The sequence below is a fragment of the Callithrix jacchus genome, chromosome 3 (assembly GCF_049354715.1).
Source record: "Callithrix jacchus isolate 240 chromosome 3, calJac240_pri, whole genome shotgun sequence".
NCBI classification, from domain to species: Eukaryota; Metazoa; Chordata; class Mammalia; order Primates; family Cebidae; genus Callithrix; species Callithrix jacchus.
The window spans coordinates 127,186,068-127,206,303 of record NC_133504.1 but is presented as its reverse complement, the minus strand read 5'-3'; the positions used below and the strand labels follow the sequence as shown (position 1 = coordinate 127,206,303).

The window sequence follows — 20,236 nt, the reverse complement described above, 5'->3', positions numbered from 1 at the left end:
GGACCGAACTATTCCAGTAGGCCCAAAAGACCAAACCAAATTGGAGTTATTCACCTTCCATAAGACCAAGCTGAAACTACGTTTATTTGACCTTCTGAGTAACCAGGAGAGACAGATAATAGCCGGTGTTAGGTGGCATAATAAGAAAGTCCCCTCTGCTTTGACATTTATAGGGAAAGTACTGAAATAACCAATCTGCTTTGTGTTCTCTGTTTTTGTTTTCCTCAGCCCTTTTCTATCTCTAAAGGCAACCTCCTTTGCTCAGCTCATCAACATGCTCATTCTGCTTTATAGAATAAGATGTGGCCCAATTTTAGAATAGAAAATAAACTGCAATTAATATTTATAAACTAAATTCATTGTAATTTTGTCTTTTGACAGTTCTTGCAACTGACAAAGGGACCTGAAGGACATTGCTGATGACTTCTGAGACTCCAATAGGAACATCAGAGAGGTGCCTCAGATGCTTTTTGAGGTCCTCAGTCTTCTTCATGAAGCCTCAAGGGTATACAAGTAAGTTCCTCTTAGGTGGACTCCCTTTTTCTCTTTGGCTTTTGAATTGAGAGTTAGTTTGTGCTGTGAGACAATGCATGACCTTTTAGGGTTTACAGTGGCTGACATGTCATTGGCAAGAGCAGCAGTTTTATCTTGGCTGGGCACAGTGACACCTACCTGTAATCCCAGCACTTTGGGAGGCTGAGGCAGTGGATTGCTTGAGATCAGCCTGGCCAATATTGCAAAACCCTGTCTCTACTAAAAGTACAAAAATTAGCCAGGCGTGGTGGTTGGCACCTGTAATTCCAGCTACTTGGGAGGCTAAGGCCCCCTGAGAGGCCTCGCCCAGGAGGTAAAGCTAAGATCACACCACTGCACTCCAGCTTGGGTGACAGAGCAAGACTGTCTCAGAAAACAAACAAAAAGAAAAAGAAAGAGAAGGGTTCCTGCGATATTGCCTAGGCTAGAGTGCAGTAGCCATTCACAAGCATGATCAGAGTTCACTACAGCCTCAAACTACTGGGCTCAAGCAATCCTTCTCCCTTTGCCTCCAAGTACCTGGGATTACAGGTGCATGCCATTAAGTCTGGCTTAAGAGCTGCAGGTTGGCAAGGGGCACTAAACTCATGTCTTTAATCCCAACACTTTGGGAGGCTGAGGTGGGCAGATCATGAGGTCAGAAGATTGAGACCATCCTGGCCAGTGTGGTGAAACCCCATCTCTACTAAAATACAAAAATTAGCTAGGCATGGTGGCATGCACCTGTAATTTTAGATACTCAGTGGCTGAGGCAGGGGAACCGCTTGGACTTAGGAGATGGAGGTTACAGTGAACCAAGATTGCATCACTGCACTCCATCTCAAAAACATTAAAAAAAAAAAAAAGAGCTGCACAGTATTTCTGGTTTTGTTTGTTTTTGTTTGTTTTTTGTTTTTTGAGATGTAGTCTCATGCTGTCACCCAGACTGGAGTGCAATGGCATGATCTAGGCTCACTGCAACTTCCACCTCTTGAATTTAAGTGATTCTCTTACCTCAGCCTCCCAAGTAGCTGGGATAACAGGTGATCACCATCAAACCCAGCTAATTTTTGTATTTTCAGTAGAGACAGGGTTTCACCACATTGGTCAGGCTGGTCTCAAACTTCTGACTTAAGGTGATCCATCTACCTCTACCTCCCAAACTTCTGGGATTACAGGCATGGACCACCAAGCTTGGCCTTTCTTTTTTTTTTGTAACGTAGTCTTGCTCTGTCATCAGGCTGGATGGAGTGCAGTGGCACAATCTTGGCTCACAGTAACCTCCACCTACTGGATTCAAGTGATTCTCCTGCCTCAGCCCCCCAAATAGCTGAGATTACAGGCACACGCTACCATGCTGGGCTAATTTTTGTATTTTAAGTAGAGGTAGGGTTTCACGATGTTGGTCAGGCTGATCATCTCCCGATCTTGTGATCCGCCCTCCTTGGCCTCCCAAAGTGCTGGGATTACAGGCATGAGCCACTGTGCACAGCCTTGATTTTGTTTGTTTTTTACTTATTTACCTTGCTTATGGACTCAGGTAACAAGGAGCTGCATTTTAAGATAGTGTTGCTCTAAGTGGTTATTACCGCAGGGGGCATGAACGCTGGCTTTTGGAATTGGTTGGAATTTGGATTCAATCCTTTTTGTTACATTTTCTCGCATGCTTACATTGGGCAAGTTGGTCAAGGGGATCTCAGAGCCAAAGCCACCATTTGACTGGTGGGCACACTTCAGGTACTTAAGAGCTATTAGAGTGCTGGCCCCTAAAAAATGAGACTCCATGTTAGTATAAACTAGAGATGAAACAAGGTAGCACCTGCCATCCTCAATAAAATGTTTGTGCTGGCTGGGTTCAGTGGCTCATGCCTATAATCCCAGCACTTTGAGAAGCCGAGTGGGGTGGATCATGAGGTAAGGAGTTCAAGACCAGCCTGGCCAACATGCTGAAACCCTGTTTCTACTAAAAATACAAAAATTAGCTGGATGTGGTGGTAGGTGCCTATAATCCTAGCTACTCAGGAGGCTGAGGCAGGAGAATTATTTTAACCTGGGAGGCAGATGTTGCAGTGAGCTGAGATGGCGTCACTGCACTCCAGCCTGGCAGCCTGGGGGACAGAGCAAGAATCTGTCTTGAAGAAAAAAAAAAGATCAAAAGAATGGAAATAATAACAAACAGTCTTTCAGACCACAGTGCAATCAAATTAGAACTCAGGATCAAGAAACTAACTCAGAACCACACAACTTCCTGGAAGCTGAACAACTGGATCCTGAATGTCAACTGGATAAACAATGATATGAAGGCAGAAATAAAGATGTTCTTTGAAACCAATGAGAATGAAGACACAACGTACCAGAATCTGTGGGACACATTTAGAGCAGTGTCTAGAGGGAAATTTATAGCAATAAATGCCCACATGAGAAGCAAGGAAAGATCTAAAATTGACACCCTATTATCAAAATTGAAACAGCTAGAGGAGCAAGATCAAAAAAAACTCAAAAGATAGGAGAAGACAAGAAATAACTAAGATCAGAGCAGAACTGAAGGAGACAGAGACACAAAAAAAACCCTTCAAAATAAATCAATAAATCGAGGAGCTGTTTTTTTGAAAACATCAACAAAATAGACCACTAGCCAGATTAATAAAAAAGAAAAGAGAGAGGAATCAAATACATGCAATAAAAAATGGTAAAGGGGATATTACCACCAATTCCACAGAAATACAAACTACCATCATATATTACTACAAACAACTCTATGCACATAAACCAGTAAACCTGGAAGAAATGGATAAATACCTGGACAACAGCACCCTCCCAAGCCTAAATCAGGAAGAAGTTGACAGCCTGAATAGACCAATAACAAAGGCTGAAGTTGAGGCAGTAATTAATAGCCTACCAACCCAAAAAGCCCAGGTCCAGATGGGTTCACAGCCAAATTCTACCACACATACAAAGAAGAGCTGGTACCATTCCTTCTGAAACTATTCTAAACAATACAAAAAGAGGGAAGCCTTTCCAAATCATTTTATGAGACCAACATCATCCTGATACCAAAACCCAGCAGAGATTCAAGAAAAAAGTAAAACTTCAGGCCAATATCCATGGTGAACATAGATGCAAAAATCTTCAATAAAATACTGGCAAACCGATTGCAACAGCACGTCATAAAGCTCATCCATCACGATCAAGTAGACTTCATCTCGGGGATGCAAGACTGGTTCAACATATGCAAGTCTGTAAACGTAATCCACCACATAAACAGAACCAAAGACAAAAACCACATGATTATCTCAATAGATGAAAAGAAGGCCTTCAACAAAACTCAACAGCCCTTTATGCTAAAAACTCTCAAGAAACTAGGTATTGATGGAACATATCTCAAAATAATAAAAGCTATTTACAACAAACCCCGCAGCCAATATCATACTGAATGGGCAAAAACTGGAAGTATTCTCTTTGAAATATGGCACTAGACAAGGTTGCTGGCTCTCACCACTCCTATTCAATATAGTATTAGAAGTTTGAGCCAGAGCAATCAGGCAAGAAAAGGAAATAAAGGGTATTCAATTAGGAAAGGAGGAAGTCAAATTGTCTCTATTTGCAGATGGCATGATTATATATTAAGACCCCATTGTCTAAGTCCAAAATGTCCTGAAACTGATAAGCAACTTCAACAAAGTCTCAGGATACAGAATCAATGTGCAGAAATCACAAGCATTTCTATACACCAATAACTGACTAACAGAGAGTGAAATCAAGAGTGAATTCCATTCACAATTGCTACAAAGAGAATAAAATGCCTAGGAATACAACTAACAAAGGATGTAAAGGACTGCTCAAGGAAATAAGAGAGGACACAAACAGATGGAAAAACATTCCATGCTTATGGTGAGGAAGAATCAATATCATGAAAAAGACCATACTACCCAAAGTAATTTATAGATTCAATGCTATCCCCATCAAGCTACCAATGACCTTCACAGAACTGGAAAAAACACTTTAAACTTCATATGGAACCAAATGAGAGCCTGCATAGCCAAGACATTCTAAGCAAAAAGAACAAAGCTGGAGGCATCATGCTGCCTGACTTCAAACTATACTACAAGGCTACAGTAATCAAAACAGCATGGTGCTGGTACCAAAACAGAGATATAGACAAATGGAACAAAACAGAGGCCTTGGAGGCAACGCCACACATCTACAACCATCTGATACTTGACAAACCTCACAAAAACAAGCAATGGCAGGGGGAAGAAGATGGCTGTTTAGGAACAACTCAGGATTGCAGCTCCCAGTGAAAGCGCAGAGGGTGAGTGGACGCCGCATTTCCAGACAGATCTTTATTGCTTACAGACCAGGAGATTCCCAGGCGGAGGAGCCCCACGGGTCACCAGCACGGCTGTTTTGGCTGGCACGGCTGTTTTGCTGGCGCCCCGGCATGGTGGTTCTCCATAGAAAATACACTGGTCTAGTTGCCCTTTTAAGCTGGAGCTTAATTGGAGATCTGGGAACAGAGATTCGTCCATTCATCTGATTAAACAGGGGACTGAAACAGGGGGTCAGACAAGGAGATTCCCGGGCAAAACACCACAAATCTCAGTGCCGATGTTTCAGCGGGCGCAGTGGGTAGCCACACGGGAAATCACACAGATCCTGGTGCCATTTCAGCAGGCGACGGGAACAGTTGAGAGAGAGTCAACCATTCAACTTAAAAAAAAAAAGTCCCTGAACCTGGGACGGTCCAGCTCTGTGGGGGAGGGGCGTCTGCCATTACCGAGACACTCCAACCCTACGGAGGCAGCCTACCATTGCCAAGGCAACCCGCCATTGCCGAGGCAACCTGCCATAACAGAGAGAGTTCGCCATTACAGAGGCGGGCCACCATTGCCTAGGCAGTTCTAACCACACCAATATAAACAGGACTGCAGAGAAGTTCAAACAGCAGCAGGGCGAAGCCCACAGCAGCTCAACAAAGCCTCTGCAAGCAGACAGTGACTAGGCTGCCTCCTTGCGAGGCAAGGCAGCCCTGATAAAAAGGCAGCAGCACAAGGGAAACTCATAACTCTATAATCAAGCCCTAACTCCCTGGGACAGAGCACCTGGGGAAAAAAAGGGGGGTTAATGAGTTCTGCTGCAGCAGACTTAAACGTACCTGCCTAGCAGCTCTGAATGAACAATGGAGCTCACAGCCCAGCACTTGAGCTCCTATAAAGCACAGACTGTCTCCTCAAGCAGCTCCCTAACCCCTGTATATCCAAAGAGTCACCTCATAAAGGACTGATCAGACTCACATTTGGCAGGCATCATTCAGGGACAATGATAGCAGAAGAAGAAACTAGTAGCAAACCTTACTGTTCTGCAGCTGCTGCAGGTGATCCCCAGGCAAGCAGGGCCTGGAGTGGACCTCAGCAGTCCTACAGCAGAGGGCCCAGACTGTTAGAAGGAAAACTAAGAAACAGAAATAACTTCATCATCAACAGTCTGGGCATCTACTCAGAGACCCAATCTGAAAATCAGCAACTACAAAGATGACAGGTGGATAAATCCACAAAGATGGGAAGAAACCAGTGCAAAAAGGAGGAAAACACCTGAAACCAGAACACCTCTCCTCCTACAAGGGATCACAACTCCTCACCAGCAAGGGAACAAGGCTGGATGGAGAATGAGTGTGATGAAATGACAGAATCAGACATCAGAAGGTGGGTAATGAGAAACTTCTGTGAGCTAAAAGAACATGTTCTAAGTCAATGCAAAGAAATCACTGGTCATTGGAGAAATGCAAATCAAAACTACATTGAGATACCATCTCACACCAGTTAGAATGGTGATCATTAAACAATCTGTAGACAACAGATGCTAGAGAGGATGTGGAGAAATAGAAACACTTTTATACTGCTGGTGGGAGTGTTAGTTAGTTCAACCATTGTGGAAGACAGTGTGGCGATTCCACAAGGACCTAGAAATAGAAATTCCATTTGACCCAGCAATCCCATTACTGGGTATATATCCAAAGAACTATAAATCATTCTACTATAAGGACACATGCACACGAATGTTAATTGCAGCACTGTTTACAATATCAAAGACCTGGAACCAACCCAAGTGCCCATTGATGATAGACTGGACAGGGAAAATGCGGCACATATACACCATGGAATATTATGTAGCCATCAAAAATGATGAATTCATGTCCTTTGTAGGGACATGGATGAACCTGGAGACCATCATTCTCAGCAAACTGACACAAGAACAGAAAATGAAATACCGCATGTTCTCACTCATAGGCGGGTGTTGAACAATGCGAACACATGGACACAGGGAAGAAAGCACTACACACTGGGGTCTGTTTTTGGGAATAGGGGAGGGACAGTGGTGGGTGGGGAGTTGGGAGAGATAGCATGGGGAGAAATGCCAGATATAGGTGAAGGGGAGGAAGGCAGTAAATCATACTGCCACATGTGTATCTATGCAACTATCTTGCATGTTCTTCACATGTACCCCAAAACCTAAAATGCAATATTACATATATATATATATATATATATAATAAAATACAAAAAAAAATACTCAGGGATAAATCATGTTCAGAGATCAGCAAATGATTAGTGTCTCATACACAGACCTGGCTGACCTGTTTCTTGGTTGCTCTTTCAACAAAATGATTGTCTTTGAGCCTCAGTTGCTCTGTGCCAAAGAACCAACCATTAGGTTCCTTTGACTCCATGATCCCAAGTTTCTGTTCCTAGGGAAAAGCAGTGGGTTATTTTTCTTCTGGAATGTTAACCATGAGGAAACTTGCTGCAATTTCTTTGTGATAATAAACTTGAGAACCAAAGGTAAAAATAGTAGGTCATCAAACAGCAGAGAAAGAACACATGGGAAATCCTTAGGTGGTGTCAAGGAGAGTTTCAGTTCTGGTTGAAAGGGAATGAAAGATTCAGGCTGTGTGGACAAAGAACAGAATTAGGCCATCAGTTCATGGTGAGGACTGCACAACTCATTTAACCTTTGATTTATAGCTATAATGTTAAATTTTAAAAACTGGTATGGTCACACAAAATTATATTATTGAATTTTATATAAAGAAACATATTTTTAAAAGTTAAAAAAAAGAAAGCAATGGGGAAAGGAGTCCCTGTTTAATAAATGGTGTTGGGAAAACTGGCTAGCCATGTGCAGAAAACAGAAACTGGACCCCTTCCTGACACCTTACACTAAAGTTAACTCCAGATGAATTAAAGACTTAAATATAAAACCTAACACCATAAAAACCCTAGAAGAAAACCTAAGCAAAACCATTCAGGACATAAACAGAGGCAAGGACTTCATGACTAAAACACCAAAAGCAAGTCTGGGTACGGTGGCTCACACCTGTAATCCCAGCACTTTGGGAGGCCGAGGAGGGCAGATTGCCTGAGGTCAAAACTTTGGGACCAGATTGGCCAACATGGTGAAACTCCGTCTCTAAACACACACACACACACACACACACACACACACACACACACACACGCACTAAAAGCATTGTCAACAAAAGCCAAAATAGACATATGAGATCTAATTAAACTCCAGCTCTTCTGTACAGCGAAAGGAACAATGATAATGTAGCAGGAACCGTCACAAGCAACAGATCTCTTGAATACTGAACTGGGAAGGAAGAGGTTTTTTTCTTATTATTATTAGTATTACAGCCAGGAGCCAGGCAATGATTTGTTTGAATGACCTAGCTTAGCTAACAAAGAGAAGCTCTGCCTTTATATAGGCTCACACTCTAGATAATATATATGAAAGGATCTTGGGTTTACAGCCTTAGAAATTATAGGAGAGGGTCTTGGTTTTACAGTTTTAGGAATTACATGTGAAACATTTCTGGTCTCTGGATGGAGGAGTAGGATGGGGGTTTGATTTTGTTTAAGTAAAAATAATCTCTTCCGGAGAGACTCCCCCATACCATGCCTGCTATTCACAGGAAGGTGATTCAGGAGGTGCCAGTTGGCTAGCCTTTTTTTCTTTTTTTTTTTAAATTCCAGAGTTTTATTGTATTGCACTAAAGGAACAGCAGGATGGTTATACAATTTTCTCTCTCATTCAGTTTTGAAAATCTAAAGTACCTGGAAATTCTTAAGAATACCTTTACCACCAGATTAGAACAGTAAGCATAATAACCAATTTCTTAATAAGTAATATCTTACAAATAAAAACACATTTAAAATAGCTTTAAATGCATTCTTCACAAGTAATTCAGCATATATTTTTTATATCATGTTTACTTATGCTTAAGAATTAAAGCAAGTATATTTATCACTCTGATGGAAATATGGGAAATCTCTCATTCATGCAATATACAGGGATAGTATCAAGTCAAAGGGAAAAATCCCGCTTTTTATTTTTGTAAATGTATCCATATATAATCATCTGCATGACAGATGAGAAAACCCAAGAAGTTTCCCACTAGTTAGATATACATTTTCAGTTCATCAGAAGCACCTGATATCTACAACTAATTTATAATTAGATACTGTTTCAATGAAACCAAAATGAGCCCTACAAGTTCCTATAAACAAAAACTTCCAATGTACTAGGACAGTCAGTAATTAATGCATCATTCAGAGGATTCATGGCTGTTCCTTAAGAAGTGCAAGTTCAAACCTGTCAATACCAGAGGTAATCATTTTATATTAATTTATATGTAATTCCATTTAAATTCTTTATCCGAATATAACATATGAAAACAGTCTTTCCACAAGCAAAAAATGTGGAAACATTTAAAAAATAAGGAGTCATTTTTAAAGTAACTGATCAGATTCCACAGGCTACTCTTGGAAACAGGATCTTGCTGGATAGAATCCCTTCATGTGGTGGCTTTTTGCATGCACTTAACTGGACCAATTCCTCTGTGTGTTGTTCTAAGAGCTCACCAAAACATAGATCATGCCGTATAGGTAGTAAAAAAATGCTAGAAGATAAAAAGCTAATTTACACCATCCTTCCTTCTGACAATATGCTAGAATATCTGCATTCATGATGGTTGTAGGATCATACAGTCCTGGTCCACTCATCACTGGTCTACTCATATACCTCCAAATATGATATGCCAAGAGGGGCATATTGAGACCCAGCGTAAGCCACTCTGCTGCACAAAGAAACATGACACAGAAGAAAGCATGGATGAGGTACTCTGGGAGTACAAGAGGATTCAGGGTATTACACTGGTCTATAGGATTCTTGTAATCAGTCTTCAGCTCATCAAATGCTATAATGTGCCAAATGGCGAAGAAGATGAGCGTGGCAGTGAGCAGCAGCGCTAGCATGTAGCAGAAGGCCGTGAACGTGAACGCCATGGCCGGGGAGGAGAAGCGGGGAGCGGCGCCGGTGCCAGCGGAGAAAAAGCGGCTAGCCTTTTTTTCTATTGAAATGCAGTGTGGAAGTCAAGTGGGAGGTGATCCTAGATGCCTGGATCTCCTTCCTCACTCCCCCTTTTGAGACCCTCACCACTTTATAATATTAGTGAGAGGTCTTACTGTCATTTTCATTTACCAGACTTTCTGAAGAAACCGATTGATAATGATTTATGTAATATACTTGTGATGTGGTTTTTCTGGTCTATTGCAGTAGTAAAGGATTTCTTAGTTATTTAGAGGAACAAGAGGGGAAAGCAAGGGAGAGTAAATAAATACCCACTATTGTTATTATACTTATGATGAGGGTTTTTAATTCTCCTAAGGCTGAGGACCAACTTTTAAACAAGAACTTAGGGTTGAATTTCTGCCGTACCTGCACAGGCACGTGTGCTCGTTTGGTTATATTCTTAACTGCAAGACCCTGGTCGCTTCTGTGCAGGCAGCAGTTGATTCGTTTGAATTTTTTACAGACTCCTCCTTTAGCTGCCAGCAAATCATCTAAGGCCAACTGGTTCTGATAAATGGCCTTTCTCATTTGAGTTTCTTGTCCAGCCAAAATGGACAGAGCTTTGCCCATTACATTAATGAGTATTTCCAAGGCAGCTTGCAACTGAATGATTTGATTTAGCATATAGAAAGGAATCCGGTGTCCCCATGGGCTATTTTCTGTTCCTGTGGCTGGCCTATAGTACTCAATAATTCTTCCCAGCGGCCACTTATTATTTTCCCATTTATCTATTTTCAGACTTTTTTTTCTCCTGGGCATAGTAGACTGGATGTCCTAACAGCTCACCTGTCTTAACAAATAATAAAAAAAAAAGAAGGCTTAATGATGCCTATGACACAGCTATCTGTCCATCTTTCAGGCAGCTGTATGTATGCTCTATGTCCACATATCCAGTACAACCCAGGAGGGGCTATCCAGTCTCTCCAGGACCCAGGGTGATTCCAAGCATTTTGTAATTTTGAAAATTCTAGGACAGGTTCTTTTTTGTATAGTTTTAGCTCCACCAGGTTATAGTGCCTACTGTTCCATTATACAGACGCTGCCCTATGCAGCTAAGCTTTCCAACTGGAACTGTAAGGTCAGTTCCTTCTCTGGCCAAACAATATTGTCCAATAATTCAAACCTTTAAAACCCAGAAACTGTTGATTTGAACCCTTTGAACTGAGGTCAGGTCAGGGACAGGATCAGAGGGTAATAACTCATGGGCTTTCCATGGCCACCTGTCACCCATAGTTGTCTCTCTACATACATAGCAAGAAGTAACATTGAGGGAATGGGCCACATTTTCAGCAAATTGAAGGAACAAGTTTTTTGTCTTTTTTGGAAGTTCTGGCACTGGCTTATTTAATGTACCATAAAAAGTGCTGGTACACTGGCCCAGCTGAGTGTTTTTGATTGTTTTCTGAATCTGGATACTGACTCCAGGGTCAAGCCCTTTCCCATTAATTTCTGGCATTACAGTTTCCCCCTTTTCCCTTTTAGGGTCTTAGGGATTTGTGATTATTAATTCTACTGGGTTACAATATCCTGAGACACAAGGGACATTACTTGTGGAATATTGTTTCTCCCTTTTACAAGACAAACGGAATTGTTTGTATTATTTTTCCAAGTGGCCCAGAGAACACATGACTCAGAAATGCAATTACTGCACCAGTAGGTTTTCTGGCAGATATACTTATGCTCTTTTGCATAACTTTGTTCCTATCCAAGGGAACCACAGCCCCCCCGACTGGAATGATAGGCATTGATGGCTGCACAGGCATTAAACCTTAGTGTAACCTGCTTTGGGCTTCCGTTCTCCTCTGTTTTAGTTATTAATTTAGTAGGGCTATTCCATCGCCCTGTTAGGAGTTGAATTTTAAAAGTCATATGTGTAGGGGGCTCTGATGGGTTATAGCATACATCTGGCTGTCCATTCCCCAGGTTACACACCTTATACTGAGTACTATTATATAAACAGGTTCCTTTCTGTGTCCCTATACATTCATACTAACTGTAGAACAAAAGAATGGCAGTTACTTTACATCCTACCTTAGTAACCTGATGTACACACTGACAGCATTCTTTAAAATTAGTTAAGGTCCCTACTGTACAAGTCCAAATATTAAGAAGAACAAGTCTCATGATGAATTTTCTCATGCTTTGGCTGTGCATGGACCAGCCAGCTTCCAGGATGTGGCTGGAGCAGGGCTTGTTGTCCTTCTTAAGGTGATTTTGCAGTCATTGCCTAGGGTCTGGGGTGGCTTCCCAAGTCTCAGCTGCTGCCAGTTTTTACACGGCTATGATGGATCCAGACTGGGATTCCATTTACCTTTATAGCTGTGGGAGTGGTTAGGATCCGGTCTGAGGTCCTTTTCACTGTGGCTTCAGAGGAGCTGCACTCCAGTGCTTTATCCACACATGATCACCTGGTGAGAAAGTGTGAACTGGGGAGAATAAGCTTATAGGACATCTGTCATTTATTCAGGTTGAAATTTCCTGAGCAATTTTCCCTAGAGCTTGTAACTGGCATCTTAACTCAATCTTTCCCCAGTCATGAAGAGTTCCCAGGAGTGCCCAGAGTATGGGAGGGGGCCTATACTATAAGACTTTATAGGGGGAATATCCTGTCCTCCTAAAGGGAGTGCATTTAATTTTGAATAACAGTAAGGGAAGTACCTGTACCCACTTTAATCTTGTTTCTTGACACACTTTCCCTAAGCTGTTTTTGATGGGCTGGTTCATTCTTTTTACTTTTCCTGAACCCTTAGGGCAGTAGGCAGTGTGCAGTTAAAATAATACCCCAAGGCCACTGCTGTTTTCTGGGCCAAGTTTGCCACAAATGCTGGTTTGTTGCCTGATTTAATGCGCAGTGTCAGTCTAAACCAAGGAGTGAGATTTTGAAGCAGCACATGGGTTATTTTATGGGCTTCCTGGCACCAGGGGCAAAGTGGCAGAGTTTAGGGTGTTGCACAGTGGTGATGCAGAGATTTTCACTTTAGCAGTCTCAGGTATTTGGTAGGCCTAGCATTTGTTAACCAATGATGTCCTTTGGTATTTATTAGGGTCACTACTGTGTGGGGTGCTTTGATATTTAAATTCTTCCCAGAGTTGATGCTAGAACTTCAATTGCCATTCCTTTTTTTTTTCCTGACATATACAGCATGAGAGACTTTGTTAAATCAGATAGCTCCAAAGCCAGAGCTGACAAAAGTTGCTTTTAGTTTCTGCCCCATTCAAGAGGTTTCTTGTCTTCTCTCCTCCCCTCTTTGTCACTTTTTGTAAGGGTTTGGCCAGTATTTCGAAGTTTTGAATACACAATTTACAAAACCCAGGGCACCCAGGAACTCCTTTACCTGCCTTTTAGCCTCAGGTTCTGGCAGGTTGCAAATGACTCGCTTCCTCTCTGCTCCTTGGCTGCGTTCCCCCTTCCAGATGGTGAACCCCAGATATCGCACTTGCTGTTGGCAAATCTGGGCTTTTTTTTAGACACTTTATACCCACAGTCCTCCAGGTGCCAAAGTAAGGTATCTGTTCTTTTTGCGCACCCAACTGCCTTGAGGTGTCTCAATCAAAGGTCATGCAGCCTAAGTCTTTAGCAAGAAACTTTTGGGGGGCAGTCACAGGCTAGCACCTCCCCAAGGATGATGAGAGAGTTTCTGAGTCCCTGGGAAGCTGGGTCCATGTGTACCGAGTGGTCATACCTGTTTCTGGATTTTTTCATTGAAATGCAAATAGTCTTTGACTTTCAAAAGCTAGCCTGGAGAAGAAGATCCAAGATGGCCCTTTCAGAGCAGCTCAGGATTGCAGCTCCCAGTGAAAGTGCAGAGGGTGAGTGGATGCTGCATTTCCAGACGGATCTTTATTGCCCACAGACCAGGAGATTCCCAGGTGGAGGAGCCCCACAGGTTGCCAGCGCGGCTGTTCTGGCAAGCGTGGCTATTTTGCCGGCACTCTGGTGTGGCGGCTCTCCATACAAAATACACTGGTCTGGTTGCCCTTTTAAGCTGGCAATTGGAACTCTGAGAAGGCAGATTCACCCATTCATCTGATTAAACAGGGGTCTGAAACAGGGAGCCAGGCCAGGAGATTCCTGGGCAGCACCGTTGTTTCAGCCGGTGCACTGGGTTGCCACACGGGAAATCACACAGATCCTGGCACCCTTTCAGTAGGCGACTGGAACACCTGGGAGAGAGTCAACCATTCAACTTAAAAAAAAAGGGCTCTGACCAGGGAGCCAAGTGATCAGGCTCAGTGGGTCCCACCCCCACAAAACAAACAAACAAAAAACAACAGTGATTGGAAATGCTCAGGATTGAAAGTTTCACAGCAAGCACAGCTGAACCTGGGATGGTCGAGCTCTCTGGGGAGGGGTGTCCACCATTACTGAGGCACACCACCCCTGCGAAGGTAGTCCGCCATTGCTGAGGCAGCCTGCCATTGCCGAGGCAACCCACCATGACAGAGAAAGTCCACCATTGCAGGGGCGGGCCACCATTGCCGAGGCAGTTCTAACCACACCCATATAAACAGGACTGCAGGGAAGTTCACACAGCAGCAGGTCGGAGCCCACAACAGCTCAGCAAAGCCTCTGCAAGCAGACAGTGACTAGGCTGCCTCCTTGCTAGGCAGGGCAGCCCTGAAATAAAAGGGAGCAGCACAATGGATACTCATAAATAAAGCCCTAACTCCCCGGGACAGAGCACCTGGGGGGAAAAAAGGGAGTTTATGAATTCTGCTGCAGCAGACTTAAATGTACCTGCCTAGCAGCTCTGAATGAACAATGGAGCTCACAGCTCAGCACTTGAGCTCCTATAAAGAACAGACTGTCTCCTCAAGCAGCTCACTGACCCCCGTATATCCAAAGAGTCACCCCACAAATGACTGATCAGACTCACATTTGGTGGGCATCATTCTGGGACAAAGATAGCAGAAGAAGAAACTAGTAGCAACCCTTACTGTTCTGCAGCTGCTGCAGGTGATCCCCAGGCAAGCAGGGCCTGGAGTGGACCTCAGCAGTCCTACAGCAGAGGGCCCAGACTGTTAGAAGGAAAACTAAGAAACAGAAATAACTTCATCATCAACAGTCTGGACGTCCACTCAGAGACCCAATCTGAAAATCAGCAACTACAAAGATGACAGGTGGATAAATCCACAAAGATGGGAAGAAACCAGCACAAAAAGGAGGAAAACACCTGAAACCAGAACACCTCTCCTCCTACAAGGGATCACAACTCCTCACCAGCAAGGAACAAGGCTGGATGGAGAATGAGTGTGATGAAATGACAGAATCAGACATCAGAAGGTGGGTAATGAGAAACTTCTGTGAGTTAAAAGAACATGTTCTAACCCGATGCAAAGAAACTAAGAACTTTGAAAAAAGATTTGATGAAATGATAGCAAGAATGGACGACTTAGAGAGAAATATGAGTGAATTGATGGAGCTGAAAAACACAACAAGAGAACTTTGTGAAGCATGCACAAGTTTCAACAGCTGAATTGACCAAGCAGAAGAAAGGATATCAGAGGTCAAAGATCAAGTCAATGAAATAAAATGAGATGGCATGATTAGAGAAAAAAGCACAAAAAGGAATGAACAAAGTCTCCAAGAAACGTGGGACTATGTGAAGAGACCTAATCTACGTTTGATAGGTGTACCTGAATGTGACAAAAAGAATGAATCCAAGCTGAAAAATACTCTTCAGGATATTATCCAGGAAAACTTCCCCAACCTAGCAAGGCATGCCAATATTCAAGTTCAGGAAATACAGAGAACACCACAAAGATATTCCTCAAGAAGAGCAACCCCAAGGCACATAATTGTCAGATTCACCAGGAGAAATGAAGGAGAAAATGCTAAGGGCAGCCAGAGAAAAAGGTTGAGTTACCCACAAAGGGAAGCCCATCAGACTCACAGCAGATCCCTTGGCAGAAACCCTATAAGCCAGAGGAGAGGGTGGGGGCCAACATTCAACATCCTTAAAGAAAAGAACTTTCAACCCAGAATTTCATATCCAGCCAAACTAAGCTTCATAAGAAAAGGAAAAATAAAATCCTTTGCGAACAAGCAAGTACGCAGAGATTTTGTCACCGCCAGGTATGCTTTACAAGAGCTCCTGAAAGAGGCACTACACATAGAAAGGAACAACCAGTACCAGCCAGTCCAAAAACATACCAAATCAGAACTGGAAAAAACCACCTTAAACTTCATATGGAACCAAAAGAGAGCCTGCATAGCCAAGTTAATTCTAAGTAAAAAGAACACAGTGGGCGGCATCACACTACCAGACTTCAAACTATACTACAAGGCTACAGTAATCAAAACAGCATGGTACTGGTACCAAAACAGAGATATAGACCAATGGAACAGAACAGACGCAGTGGAGGCAACACAACATATCTACAACCATCCGATCTTTGATAAACCTGACAAAACAAGCAATGGGGAAAGGATTCCCTGTTTAATAAATAATGTTGGGAAAACTGTCTAGCTATGTGCAGAAAGCAGAAACTGGACCCCTTCCTGACACCTTACACTAAAATTAACTCCAGATGGATTAAAGACTTAAACATAAGACCTAACACCATAAAAACCCTAGAAGAAAATCTAGGCAGAACCATTCAGGACATAGGAGTAGGCAAGGACTTCATAACCAAAACACCAAAAGCATTGGCAACAAAAGCCAAAATAAACAAATGGGACCTAATCAAACTCCACAGCTTCTGCACGGCAAAAGAAACAGTCATTAGAGTGAATCAGCAACCAACAGAATGGGAAAAAATTTTTGCAGTTTACCCATCTGACAAAGGGCTGATATCCAGAATGTACAAAGAACTAAAACAGATTTACAAGAAAAAAACAAACAAGCCCATTCAAAAGTGGGAAAAGGATATGAACAGACACTTTACAAAAGAAGACATACATGAGGCCAACAAACATATGAGAAAATGCTCATCATCACTGGTCATTAGAGAAATGCAAATCAAAACTACATTGAGATACCATCTCATGCCAGTTAGAATGGCGATCATCAAGAAATCTGGAGACAACAGATGCTGGAGAGGATATGGAGAAATAGGAACACTTTTTTTTTTTTTTTTTTTTAATCCTGCCTCAGGTTTATTTGTACAAATAGCACAGGAGGACCCCAGCCCCATGCAGATGGCAGCCCCAGGGGAGCTACACCAGTCCTTCTGTCCTCACATTGGCAGACAAAGATATCTATTCTGAAGCCTTTGTAGGGGCCTGGGCACCTTTGAGAGCCTGAGCTGGAACTGAAACTGGAGCTGAAGCCTGGGCCTTGGTTTGATCCTTGGCCTTGGCCTTGACCTTGACCTTTGGCCGGCAGAGCCTGAGCCCCTTGGCAATGCGTGCCCGAGCACGCTTCCCAAGCTTGGGGTGGGCAATGTAGGCAAGTCGATCGAGCTTGCGGCTGACACCCTTTGGGATCTTGGGCTTAACCTCCTTGGGCTTTACGAGGGCCTTGATGGCCTCAGCACGTGCACTCATGGCCTTGGCATTGTTGGCCTGCATCTTCTTTAGGCCCTTCTTGTTGTGCTTCTTGGCAAAGCGCATGTTCCTCAGGAACTTGGGGTCCACCCCCTTAAGAGACTCGTATCTTTGTGATCGGAGTTTCTTGATACCATTTCTGTGCCATTTTCGGGACTGGTTGTGTGTGGTGTGGTTCTTGGACTTGGCCATGTCTGCACCCAAGCCGCGGTTCCCGAAGCTCCTAGGACCGGAAGAGACGAAATAGGAACACTTTTACACTGCTGGTGGGAGTGTAAGTTAGTTTAACCATTGTGGAAGACAGTGTGGCGATTCCTCAAGGACCTAGAAATAGAAATTCCATTTGACCCAGCAATCCCATTACTGGGTATATATCCAAACGACTATAAATCATTCTACTATAAGGACACATGCATAAGAATGTCCATTGCAGCACTGTTTACAATAGCAAAGACCTAGAATCAACCCAAATGCCCATCAATGATAGACTGGACAGGGAAAATGTGGCACATATACACCATGGAATATTATGCAGCTATCAAAAACGATGAATTCATGTCCTTTGTAGGGACATGGATGAACCTGGAGACCATCATTCTCAGCAAACTGACACAAGAACAGAAATACTGCATATTCTCACTCATAGGCCGTTGTTGAGTAGTGCGAACACATGGACACAGGGATGGGAGCACTACACACTGGGGTCAGTTGGGGGGAAAAGGGGAGGGACAGCAGGGGGTGGGAAGTTGGGGAGAGATCGCATGGGGAGAAATGCCAGATATAGGTGAAGGGGAGGAAGGCAGCAAATCACACTGCCACGTGTGTACCTATGCAACTATCTTGCATGTTCTTCACATGTACCCCAAAACCTAAAATGCAATAAAAAAGAAAAAAGCTAGCCTGATGCTAAAGAAAGCATTCTTTAAGTTCAAGCAGGTGAACTAACTATCCTCCGCTGGCAATAATTCCAGCAGTATGTATGGGTTAGGCACAGTTGAGTGCAAAGTCACTGTGCCCTGATTAACCAGGCACAAGTCCTGCAATGGCCTGTAGTCTTTGGTTCCTGGTTTAAGAACAAGGCAAGAGGAGGGTGTTCCATGGAGACTGGCAAGGAACTATAATTCCATAGTTCTTTAAGCACTTTAGATGGACCTGAATGCCTTCTAGGGCCTCTCAGGGAACTGGATATTGCTTTTGTCTAACTGGCTGGGCCCAGGCTTGACTTCAATGAGTGCAGGGGCCTGGTTGATTGCCAGTCCAGGCAGATTGTCCTCTGCCCAGAACTTAGGCCATTGTTTTGCTAGGCTCTATTTCCTGGTCTGGTTCAGTAAAGAAGAGTCTCTACTCTTCCTCACGAGGCAGTCTGAGGGCCATAATGAGTCTGAATAATTGCAGTAGGTTAACGAGAGCCTGTGGCTCCTCGGTATCAAAAACTCTTCTGCCACTGGGTCTGCCTGAACCTTGGGGTCCATGTCTCTACCACTGAGTCTGCCCCATCCAGGCACCAGACCTTGGGAGTCTGCATCTCTTGGTGGGGGTGGATTTTTCCAAGCAGTCTGTCCCTTGACCACTAAAACAGTCACTGCCTGTCCCCTTAACCACTTCTAAGATTTTAAAACTAACTGCAACCACGAGCCTATGTACGGCAATTGATCAAGGTGTTCTAGCTCACCACATATAACCTCATGCCTTACTCTGGAGACGAGATCTGTTAAGGGTCCCCACTGGGGGACCCCAAATGCTGGCCAATCTACCTCACATAAAGTCCTTAATTTCTCTGGTGTCATAGCTACTCTATAATTTCCACTAAATCTCTTCTTAAAATGTTTCAGATGGTCTCTAAAGGAGTATGTTTGCTATGAATTTGACCCATGCCTACGTGCCAGAAAAACAATTCTCACAGTTAGGAGAATGTTACTCCACCCACAGCGGTTCCCACCCAGCAAGACACCGTACACACTTTCCAATTTACATTAACGTCAGTCCTTTTACAACACCTAGACGGCGAAGGCTCCTTTACTCAGCCTTATGTGGCCATCTCTAATTCCAACTAGCCCTACAAATTGCTCAAAGTATGAGGCCCCTTTTAATGGGCCTGATACTCCCACATTTCATGACTGATGAGTCCAGTTGGACCCCTACACACACACACACACACACACACACACACACACACACACACTCACACACTCGCTCTCTTCCCTCCATCTAAATTGAAACCATATGCAAAAGCTTTCAAGGTTAGTTACAAAAGAAGAGAGAGAGCCAAGTTTAAACGTGCCAAATTTGGTACCTGCTGGTGATTAGGCCACACTTCCACCTAAAGGAGGTGGGGAAGTTTCCCGGGACCAATCCTACCATGTTTCTGTTGTCCGCACGTTCCAAGTACCCATTCTTTCTCGATGTTCAGCCACTGGGTGGATCCACACTGCGGGGGCTTTCCACCAGGCAAATACCTGCCCGGGAGCGCTCTCAGGAACTGTGTTGCCCCAGTGGGCGGGAGCCCCCCGCAGGGATGCTCCAAAGGGCCAGGCAAACCACCTGAGAGGCTTTTTCTGGCCATCTGCCAACTGAAACTTGCTTCCCGGTCAGGGAACCAAATGTAGTAGGATCGGCCTCGAGAAACAGACCTCTCAAACACTGAACTGGGAAGGAAGAGGTTTTTTATTATTATTACTATTATTACAGCCGGGAGCCAGGCAATGATTTGTTTGAATGACCTAGCTTAGCTAACAAAGAGAAGCTCTGCCTTTATATAGGCTCACACTCTAGATATTACATGTGGAAGGATCTTTGGTTTACAGCCTTAGAAATTATACATGA

At 43.4% G+C, this 20,236-nt stretch overlaps 2 protein-coding genes across 5 annotated transcripts in view; one reads left to right on the top strand and one right to left on the bottom strand.

The window, feature by feature from the left end:
- The window catches only part of MOB1B (MOB kinase activator 1B), a 152,681-nt gene that overhangs the window by 3,734 nt on the left and 128,711 nt on the right, over positions 1-20,236 (top strand). For all 4 annotated transcript variants that reach the window (XM_035293587.3, XM_078367133.1, XM_035293586.3 and 1 more), the window contains exon 2: positions 382-513. In XM_035293587.3, coding sequence (XP_035149478.1) covers positions 464-513 — 50 coding nt within the window. In that variant the 5' untranslated portion in view covers positions 382-463. The remainder of the gene's footprint in view (positions 1-381; positions 514-20,236) is intronic.
- LOC103792005 (protein cornichon homolog 1) lies at positions 8,749-9,905 on the bottom strand. The gene has a single exon (XM_035293591.3). The coding sequence runs from the start codon at positions 9,855-9,857 to the stop codon at positions 9,423-9,425; it is 435 nt and encodes a 144-aa protein (XP_035149482.1). The 5' UTR covers positions 9,858-9,905; the 3' UTR covers positions 8,749-9,422.